This window comes from Alexandromys fortis, unplaced genomic scaffold, assembly GCF_014885135.2.
Source record: "Alexandromys fortis isolate MF-2015 unplaced genomic scaffold, M_Fortis_MF-2015_v1.1 scaffold_36, whole genome shotgun sequence".
Lineage (NCBI taxonomy): Eukaryota > Metazoa > Chordata > Mammalia > Rodentia > Cricetidae > Alexandromys > Alexandromys fortis.
In genome coordinates this window covers 9,817,351-9,828,200 of record NW_026067915.1, presented here as the reverse complement: position 1 = coordinate 9,828,200, position 10,850 = coordinate 9,817,351, and the positions used below count along the sequence as shown (strand labels likewise).

General features: G+C 48.5%; 1 protein-coding gene across 2 annotated transcripts in view; it reads right to left on the bottom strand.

The window, feature by feature from the left end:
• The window catches only part of Shisa5 (shisa family member 5), a 24,521-nt gene extending 15,441 nt beyond the window's left edge, over window positions 1-9,080 (bottom strand). Inside the window, exons 1-2 of one of the 2 annotated variants that reach the window (XM_050139169.1) lie at window positions 8,903-9,080; window positions 6,431-6,587 (exon numbers count right to left, since the gene is read on the bottom strand). In XM_050139169.1, coding sequence (XP_049995126.1) covers window positions 6,431-6,587; window positions 8,903-8,975 — 230 coding nt within the window. In that variant the 5' untranslated portion in view covers window positions 8,976-9,080. The remainder of the gene's footprint in view (window positions 1-6,430; window positions 6,588-8,902) is intronic. The other variant, XM_050139170.1, reaches the window with a different exon arrangement.
• Window positions 9,081-10,850: the final 1,770 nt, after the last annotated feature.

Genomic DNA, 10,850 nt, shown 5'->3' with positions numbered 1-10,850 from the left:
GCTCAATGTCCTTTATTTATGGCTAGAAACCAAATATGAGTGAGTACATCCCATGTTCCTCTTTTTGGGTCTGGCTTACCTCACTCAGGATAGTGTTTTCTATTTCCATCCATTTGTATGCAAAATTCAAGAAGTCCTTGTTTTTTACTGCTGAGTAGTACTCTAATATGTATATATTCCATACTTTCTTGATCCATTCTTCCGTTGATGGGCATCTAGGTTGTTTCCAGGTTCTGGCTATTATAAACAATGCTGCTATGAACATAGTTGAGCATATCTTTTTGTTGTATGATAGGGCATCTCTTGGGTATATTCCCAAGAGTGGTATTGCTGGGTCGAGGAGTAGGTTGATCCCGAATTTCCTGAGAAACTGCCACACTGCTTTCCAAAGTGGTTGCACAAGTTTGCATTCCCACCAGCAATGGATGAGTTGTACATAGTATATTACGTACAATATAACCATATAAAAACTTCAGTCATGGAGCCGGAGAGATGGCTCAGTGGCTAAGAGGACTGAATGCTGTTCCAGAGGTCCTGAGTTCAATTCCCAGCAACCACATGGTGGCTCACAACCATCTGTAATGAGGTTTGGCGCCATCTTCTGGCATACATGCAGCAGAACACTGTACACATAATAAGTAAATCTTTTTCTTTCTTTCTAGCCTTGGCTGTCCTGGAACTCACTGTGCAGACCAGGCTGTCCTGAAACTCACAAAGATCCGCCAGCCTCTGACTCCCAAGTCAAGTGCTGGAATTAAAGGAATGCACCACCACTGTCTAGCATAAATAAATCTTAGAAACAAACAAACAAACAAACAAAAACTTCAGTCAGGCAATGGTGGCACACACTTTTAACCCCAACACTCAGGAGGGAGAGGCAGGTAGATCTCTGAATTCGAGGCCAGACTTGGTCTACAGAGTTTCAGGACAGCCAGGGCTACACAGAGAAACCCTGTCTTGAAAAAAATAAATAAATAACAACAACACCATCTCCCTCGGAAAAAATTTAAAAAAGACTCAGTGAAAATCTAGGTATGGTGGTGCACACCTTTAACGCCAGTATTCAGGCGGCAAGAGGATCACCGCAAATTCTAGCCCACCTCTGTCTACATAGCAAGTGTCAAGCCAGTGACAGCAAGACTCTGTCTCAAACAAACAAAGGGGCGGTGAGGGAAAAGAACATCCACAGATGACCTATAGCACCTGTCCACCCATCCATCCACATATGCACGCACACACACACACACACACACACACACCTTTAATCCAAGCACTCGGGAGGCAGAGGCAGGTGGATCTCTGTGAGTTTGAGGCCAGCTTGGTCTATAAGAGCTAGTTCCAGGACAGGCTCTAAAGCTACAGAGAAACCCTGTCTCGATAAACTAAAAGATAAAAACAAAACCAGAATTGTGTGATCTGAGCCGTTATAAAACAGTACCCAGGGGCTGGAGAGATGGCTCAGAGGTTGGGAGCATTGCCTGCTCTTCCAAAGGTCCTGAGTTCAATACTCAGCAACCACATGGTGGCTCACAACCATCTGTAATGGGGTCTGTTGCCCTCTTCTGGCCTGCAGACATACACACAGACAGAATACTGTATACATAATAAATAAATAAATATTTAAAAAAAAAAAAACAGTAGCCAGACAGCAGGAAACAGGTGGAAACAGGAGAGAGGCTGCGAGTCCCGGACACCAGAGGACACACAGCACAGCCCGTGTCTCCTGGAGGCTGCGAGTCCCGGACACCGGAGGACACACAGCACAGCCCGTGTCTCCTGGAGGCTGCGAGTCCCGGACACCGGAGGACACAGCACAGCCCGTGTCTCCTGCAGCGCCAGGGAGAAAGGAGAAGGGCAAGAGCAGTGTTTCCACACGGCAGACACTGTCCAGAGCTAGTGAGACAAGGTAGCCACAGATTTCCGGAGTTCAACAATCCACACAAATAAAGAGAAATCGGTAAGCCAGGCAAGGTGGTGCAGGCCTTTAATGCCAACACTAAGCAGGAAAAGGCAGGCAGATGACCACAAATCAGAGGCTAGCCTGGTCTACACGAGTTCCAAGCCAGTCAGGGAATACAAGAGAAATCCTGTCTGGAAAAAATATGTAAAGGAAGGCTAAAACTGGGCAAACATGAAGTTCAGGAGTGTGTTCAAGGCCCTGTATTGGCTTCCTAGCACCACAAAAGAAAAATAATCCCTTACCCTTCTATTTCTTTAGAGATTAAAATGAAAATTAAAATGATTTTCAAGCATATGTCTCAATGGAAAGATGAGAAACTGAGAGGCAGTGCAATGGGACTTTCTATATGCCAAGAGAGAAAAAGCCACCGACCTAAGTTAATATATTTTGATGTTTTAATTTTACATTTAGCATGCACACACATGCGGAGATCAGAGGACAATTTCCAGGAGTCAGTCCGTTCCTTCTACAGTGTGGGCCCCAGGGACTGAACTCAGGTTGTCAGGCTTGGTGGCAAGCACCTTGACCCACTGAATCATTTCAACAGCCCATTATAAAATATTACTTTAGGGGCTGCAGAGATGGCTCAGCAGTTAAGAGCACTGGCTGCTCTTCCAGAGGATCTGGGTTCGATTCCCAGCACCACAATGGTTCACAACTGTGTGCTAACTCCAGATTCAAGGAATCCAGTAATGTCTTCTTCTGCCTTCCGCAGACACCAGGTATGCAGGTGGTAGACATGCATGTAGGCAAAACACTCAGACACAAGAAATAAAAATAAGTAAAACACTGTTTTAGAATGAGATACACATTATTTACCACATTAAGAGAATAAAAGCAGAAAGCCCATGACAATATCAGAAAACAGTAGAAAAGCATCTCACAAAATTCAAATTCCTCCATCGTTAAAACTCCAGGAAAAGAAGAACAAGGAACTTACTCAACATGAAACAGGATACCTCCAAAAAACTAGCATTCAACCCCTAAAACTGGAAGCAAAACATGGATATAAGGCTGGAGAGACGGCTCAGCACTGATGAACACTTGCTCCTCATGCAGACTAGAGTTCTGTTCCCAGCACCCATACGGCAGCCCATAACTAGCTGTAACTTCCTCTCCAGAATACCCGACAGCCTCTTCTGTCTTCTGAGGGCGCACCGCACATATACGGTACACTTGTATACACGCATATAAAAGTAAAAAAAAAATTTAAAGACATGGTTATCTACATCTCTCCAATGCAATAAGGCAAGAAAAAAAAATAAAGTAATAAGATTGTAAAAGAAGCAAAATAAAGAGAATAAAGCCAAACAGAAATAATACAAGAAATTTAGGGGCTGGAGAGATGGCTCAGCGGTTAAGAGCATTGCCTGCTCTTCCAAAGGTCCTGAGTTCAATTCCCAGCAACCACATGGTGGTTTACAACCATTTGAAATGAGATCTGATGCCCTCTTCTGACTGCAGGCATACACAGACAGGATACTGTATACATAATAAATAAATATAAAAAAAGAAATTTAAATGTACAAAACAAGAAACTATGAGAAAGCTAATTTTTTTTAAACTTATTTACTTATTTATTTATTATGTATACAATATTCTTTCTGCGTGTATGCCTGAAGGCCCGAAGAGGGCACCAGACCTCATTACAGATGGTTGTGAGCCACCATGTGGTTTCTGGGAATTGAACTCAGGACCTTTGGAAGAGCAGTCAGTGCTCTTAACCTCTGAGCCATCTCTCCAGCCCCCAGAAAGCTAAATAAAAAGGCAAATATAATTTCATAATATTAACAACTACAATACATGTGATGGCCCTTTTTGAGGTGCTAGCAGCTGAACCCAGGGCCCAGTGTACTACTGAGCTCCATCCTAGGTGATCTGTGACATCTAAATGGAGTAAATGCACCTGCTTTTTAAAAAGTGACTGTATGCTGGGTTCAATGCATGCACCACAATATCTGCTACTTAGTAATCTCAGTTGGGAAGGTTGTGTGAAACCAATCTGGGTAACACAGCAAGATCTTGTGTCAAAAATAAAAAAAAATGTCAAAAGAGGACTAGAAAGATGGCTCAGCCGTTAAGAGCACTGGCTATTCTTCCAGAGGATCCAGGTTTGATTCCCAGCACCCACACGGCAGCTCACAACTGTTTGTAATGTAACTCCAGTTCCAGGAGACTCTGGGTTTTAAGGGCACTATCTACACGCGATGCACAGAAATACATGCGGGCAAAGCACCCATATAAATGATATAAAAAGAACATGAAAAGACAGGGTAGAGATGCAGTTAAGCTGGTAGAGTACTTGCTGCCAGGTACAGGCCCTGGGTTCAACCCTCAACCCCGCATCACTCCAGATGCAGTCGGGCACTCCTGTAACCCTAGCACTCCTGAGGCAGAGACAAAAGAATCACAAGTCCTTGGCTACATTCAGCATTTAAAGCCAGCTTGAGCGGGGGTGGGGAAGAGGGATAGTTAAAATGTTTACAAAACTTTAAGCTCCCTCAGAACTTTTGCCAGTGTGGAGGAAAATAAAAAAGAACTTACAAAAACAAAAACAAAACCAGCTTGGGCTATATGAGACCCTATCTTAAAATAAGTTTTTAAGTTGGGCAGTGTTATTACATGCCTTCAATCCCAGCATTGCGGAGGGGCAGAGATAGGTGGATCTCTGAGTTCGAGACCAGCCTGGTCTACAGAAGGAATTCCAGAACAGCCAGGGCTACACAGAGAAACCCTGTCTCAAAAAAAAAAAAAAGTTTTTTTTTTTAAAAATTAATAAAAACTAACTAATGAAAAATTTAAATACAATATCTTTAAGTTAAGCACGGTGACATACACCTTTAAACCCAGCTCTCAAGACTCAGAGGCAGGTGGAGCTCTGTGAATTTGAGGCCAGCCAGGGCTATATAGTGAGACCCTCTCTCAAAAAAAAAAAAAAAAAAAAAAAAGACATCTATAAACTATAAGGACAAGTAATGGTTATTCTTAGTGACCATGTGGTGTTTCTGGGACACCTGGCAGTACCATGCAAGTCCCCAGGAATATCTTACAAATTCCTGAAGAGCAGGAGGAAGGGGTACAAGGACCTCACTGTCTTCTGACGTCAGCAGCTCTGGGCTCACCCAGAGAAGGACACAGCAGCGACAATTGTTGTGGGATAGACGCTGTAAAGCTGTGTCTCTGCCTGAGGCACCTTCTGATTGGTTTAACAGAAGCTGACTTAGATGGGCAGGAGAGGATAGGCAGGACCCCTGAGAAGAGAAAAGAACTGGGAGGAGCAATCTAGGTGCTCGGATTCCCTCAGCGACTCCAAGCAAGTCAGATGTGCCGTACTGATGTGCCGTACTGCGGGAAGGTAAAAGCCACGTGGCAGAATGTAGCTTAAAAATATGTGTTAATTAAGTTATAAGAGCTAGTTAAGACAAGCCTAAGCTGGGGGCTGGAGAAATGGCTCAGTGGTTAATAGCACTGGTTGCTCTTCCAGAGGTCCCAAGTTCAATTCCCAGCAACCACATGGTGGCTCACAACCATCTGTAATAAGACCTGGCGCTCTCTTCTGGCGTGCATACATGGAGGCCGAATGTTGTATACATAAAATAAATAAATCTTAAAAAAAGAAAGAAAGAAAGACAAGCCTAAGCTAAAGGCAAGCTTTCATAACTAATAATAAGTCTCAGTGTCACTGTTGGGGGACTGGCGGTCCCAAAGAAGGCCCGACAAGACCTACGATAGACAACTGTCTTATGAACACTGTACTGAGCTCACAAAGGGCATTCATTGGAACACCCCCAAAAAGTGCCCATAAAATAATAATAAACTTTTTAAGAATACAAACAAAAGAATATACTTCAGACACAGACTAGGATGCCCATGGGATGGGAGGGGAACAGAATGGCCAAGAGAAACTGAAGCGAACACAGATGGTGCGGTCTGGACTTGTGCAAAACAGTGACAAGCTAGGAGCTACGTATGACTCTAAATCTGCGGCCAAGGCCAAGGAGAAACACAGCCTGATGATATGCGGCACATATGGGTCCTCACCAACGACAGCAGCCTATACCAAAGATGGAATAGAAACACATCTGCTTGGCCGGGAGGACACAGCCCAGCTCACCCTGTGCTCACCCTGTGCCTTGCATAGCACACACATAACCACAGCACACACAGTGTGGGGCACGCTCATAACCAGGTGCCTACCCCGAGGACCTGCAGGTCAAAGTACACACTAAGGGCCAAAGCCAGCTGAGGCCATTGGGCCCAGCACAAGGCTGAGGGAAACAGAACCCTTGAGGATGGGGGGGTGGGGAGCGTGGCAGAGTGGAATAACTCTAGGTAAGGAGCCCTAGAACAGGGCCCTCACACACTCTGGTTCAATGCTGAGCCCTCTGTCTTGAGAGGCCAAAGGGGCAGGGCACGTTCCAGGGCTCAGACTGCGGTTCCTCACCCTCTGCCTCCCCTCCTTGCACCCACCTGGCCTCGGACTCGGTACACACATCCTCACTCCACTGGACTTTCTTCAGCTCATCAGAGCAGCAATACTGGTTGGAACAGGAGCCGCAGCAGAAATCAGGACAGGATTCTGGGATCAGGTCATCTTCGTCAACAGGCCTGCATAGCTCACCATGGGCTAAAGCAGAGAAACAAGCCTGTTCCCCTTGTCCCATAGGCCAGGTCTCATCCACACCCCAGCCAACGGCAGTGATTTCCCCAGTGCAGCTACCAGGCAAGCTTTAGGCCACCCCAGGAGACCAGCCACCTACCAAGCCTCCACCCTCTCCTTGTGGCCACACCAAGGTGCATCAAAAGATGCCCTCCGTCCCTTAGCAGTTCCTTGGTTTCCTGGTAGAAAACTGACTTTTCTATTTGTAAGTCTGACAGGACTACTTGCTGCTCTCAGAATCCCCCATGATTAAGACCTCGAGGCAGAGTGTCAACTGCAAAGGCCCTAGGCGATTCCCCTTTCCACTTCCCCGGACACTCCACTCCACCTTCAAGGCCTTATTCCAGGCCACCTCCCAGAAGCTGCCAAGGTGATTAGAAACACACCTGCAGGCACAGGACGTCCAATATTTAATCCTTATTCCTTCCATAGCAGCCTCACCTGCTGGGCACAAATGCACAGAGAGACAGACAGACAGACAGACAGAGACAGAGACAGAGAGACAGAGAGAGAGACAGAGAGAGAGACAGACAGACAGACAGACAGACAGACAGAGACAGACAGAGAGAGAGAGAGAGAGACAGAGAGAGAGAAAGAGACAGACAGACAGACAGAGACAGAGACAAACATGGGGAGGGGAGTGGAGGGGAGGAGAGCAGGGAGGGATGGAGAGAGGCCTAAATCTCATAGCGCACACTACCAGCAGGCTGAATCCTAACCCCTGCACAAGTATCCGGAAAGTACTCATCTCTAGGACAGGCATACAGCAGGCATTAGGACATTTTTGTGCACCAGGTGACGCCCTGTAGCCCTCACAAAGCTCTCAGCCTAAGGGCAAGTGGTACCCTTACAAATAAATCTCAACAAACAAAGTCATGCTGAGGGATGTGGGGAAGGGCACAGGGCTTTGGCTACTCATAAGCTTTGCAACACTCCAGGAAGATGCCACACACACGTCCCTGTGTGTCATCAGGCTACACTAGCAGACCTGGAGCCCACACACAGGAGACCCCACATGCAACCCAGAGCATCAGGCTCATCAGATGCTATCTGTGGACAATCACTCAAGCACTGGTCTGGATACAGTCTTGGTCCAGCACATGGACCATGGTGGAAAGGCCCAGCCAGAGCAGTAGAGCATGCGCCCTGGGGCTGTCAGGAGGAGCCCCGAGGGCAGAGGCACTATGAGACTTGGAGGAAAGGTAACTTGGAGGTAAGGAAGGCTGCATTTTGGTAGCACCATGCAGAACCTTGCTCTGGGCAAAACTTTAGAATGGGTATTTCTGACCCTTGCAAGCCACAAGCCAGGCTGTGCCTGCATCAGGCTGAACAGACTACACACCAGTGAGACTTTCTTTTACCAGGCCTATTATGTGGCCCTGGCAGGCCTGAAAACTCACAACATAGACCAGACTGGCCTCAAACTCTCAGGGATCCTCCCGCCTCTGCCTTTGGAGTGCTGAGACTAAAGACAAGTATCATCTGGCGCTCACACCCGTGGGTCTTTCAGGCTGGGTCCCAGGCACAAATGCTATTCTGAACTCCAGACACCGAGCAAGGCTTTCTAGACTGGAGACCCATCCTCCCACAGGCTCACTCCAGGGGTAGGCTGACTCTGGGGCAGGGCTCTTCCTTCTCATCTCCTCACCCCAGATCCTCCAAACTCAAGTCAGCTTTCAGGAAACACAGCTCCTTTCCTCTAGGAAGTCAGCCATCCCACAGAATCATTAGCTTCCATGGCTGGGCTGGGGGCTGTTCCAATTCCCATCCCAACAGGTCCCCAGCCTACCCTCCCACCGGAGTCATCCCTTGGGGATGACAAGGGAAAGCAGCGTTTCCTCCCCACAAGAGGCCAGCCTCAGGGCCCAGTTTCTCCAGGAAAACAAGGTCTGTAGAGGCAGCGGATGGAGGGCTGCCATCCAGGAAGCAGGCTGCAAGGGACAACCTCTGCAGGAAGGACCAGGCCGCCCTGAGGTCCTCCTACCTGGAGCTAACTAACCCCAGGCGGGGAATCCTGCTCCAGCCCCTGGAACATGTAGGGCCTACCCACTATGAGGACAAAACAAAGGTGGCAGTTTTCCGGGGCACTATCAGTTCAGGAGGGTAGGGGTGACAGGATGAAGTCAGTGATGGGATTTGCAGACGCCCCCTCTGTTATCAGGAGCCAAGTCGAAGCACTCCAGGGCTGGTGCTGTCTGGCTCGTTCCATAGACAACTCGGGGAAGTGTCTGACCCGACCCAGTCCCTGGGCAGCGCACACCGCCCCCTTCTCCCAAGCTCACCACCCGGAGGCGGCGGCAGCAACAACAGCAGCAGCAGCAACAGGGTCCGCGGAGCGGGCGCCGGGTCAGCCATGGCGAGACAGACAGACGGGCGGACAGACGGACCAAGCACACTGCCGCGGTGCCGCGGCAACCTCAACGACCCGAGCAGCCCTAGCCTCCTTGCCCCGCCCCGGCCGGTTCCCGGAACCCCCGCCCCAGAGGAGGAGGTGGGAGGAAGGAGGAGGAGGTGGGAGGGAAGGGAAGCGGCCACCCCTCCCAGTCTGGCCGCTGCTCTCCCGCCCCCCGTCGGCGAAATCTGGAGACAGGTTTTTCCCAGGATTGGTACACCCAAGTTGCTTTCTGCTCACGGGATACTTTTGTGGGGAGACCCCCCTCTTGCAGCTGACTTAAGGGGCTGGGACAGGATCTCCGTGGCAACGTTATCCCAACACTTGAGCGCCAGCTGTGTACAGCTGTATGTATATTCGTCCCAACTTTGCCTTTAGGGAAGCTGCGATTTTCTCGCTGGCTGAAGCCTCACACAGATTCACGATTTACCTGAGGACCATGAGGAGTGATGCGGGGGTGGGAAGAATAGTACTCAACAGATTCAAGTTCCTTCTAGAAGATTTCCAGGACCTCAGTCTGACGACATCCCTGAGATGACAGACACCTCCATATAACCCCCCCCCCAAGCCCCCGGCCCAGGAAGCTGCTCACTCTTGCCCAGGGGACCAATCCTGAGGGTAAGAGCTAACAGCTCTCAGGGCACATACAGGCCACCTCCTGACAAAGTTCTAACAGGCTGCCTTTTCCCCTCAGTGTGGGGCAAAGTTCCTAGTGCGGCCTGGAAAGGGAGGTATGGTGTTCTTGTACTGCCCAGCACCTGGAACAACTAGTGTTTCCTCCTCAAGGCTGAACCCACGAACCGTCTGCAGTGGACCACTTGAGACAGTATGTACTCGGCACTGTGCAACGATCAAGCCCTAAGGAGAGTGGGGGGGGGGCTCCCCCAGCCATCCTGCCTGCCTATAGGATTAGAGGGAGCCAGAAAAGGAAGCAACACAAACCCATAAGGCAAAACTAGTTCCTTCAGGTCAAGTATGAGACATGTAAAAGAGTTAATCCGGTTGGCTGGGCCACAGGATTACCCTGGCAGTGAGGCAGGGCCACCCCTAGGAAGACAGGCTCACCTTAAGCTGTGCTAAAGGATGGGTAGACTAAATGTTCCTTTAATGAAATACTATACCTTTCCTTCCCAGAATTCCTGGCCACCAGGTTCCTACAAGCCGCCATGAGGTTCTGCTGAGCCTGCCTCGTTTTGTCCTTTCGGATGCTTGTCAGAACGTATGCATGCTGTTGCTAACACTTGGGCTTCCTCTAAAGCTCTGCCCTCAATGCTGGTTTAACTCAAAGGGAATGGTGGTTTTTCGTTCTCTTCATCCCCATTCTTCAGATGCAGAAGGGGTTTTGTTTGTTTTTGATGAAGGTCTCACTATGTAGACCTTGCAGAGATCCGCCTGCTTCTGCCTCCTCAGTGCTGGAATCAAAGGTGTGTGCCACCACACTCAGCCAGGTTTTGCTTTTAAGATGTAATAAATTTGTCCTCTTTGGATAAACTTGGACTTTTCTTGACTATCCCACTTTTCCTGCCTTTTAATTTGTAAACTGGTGAAAAAAAAATGAACCCATTCCTGCATGCCTGGATTCCTGCATGCCTGGATGGCATCACCACCTCAGTTAGGATAACTGGTCCAGGGCTGGAGGTGGCTCAGCAGTTAAAGGCACTAGTTGCTCTTGTGGTTAACTCCCAGCATCCACATGGTGGCTCACAACCATCTGTAGCTCCATTGCCCAAGGAATCACATGCCCTCTTCTGACCTCTGTGGTCACCAGGCACATACGTGGTACACGTACGTATGTGGAGGCAAACACTCATACACATAATCGTAAGAAAAAATGTACA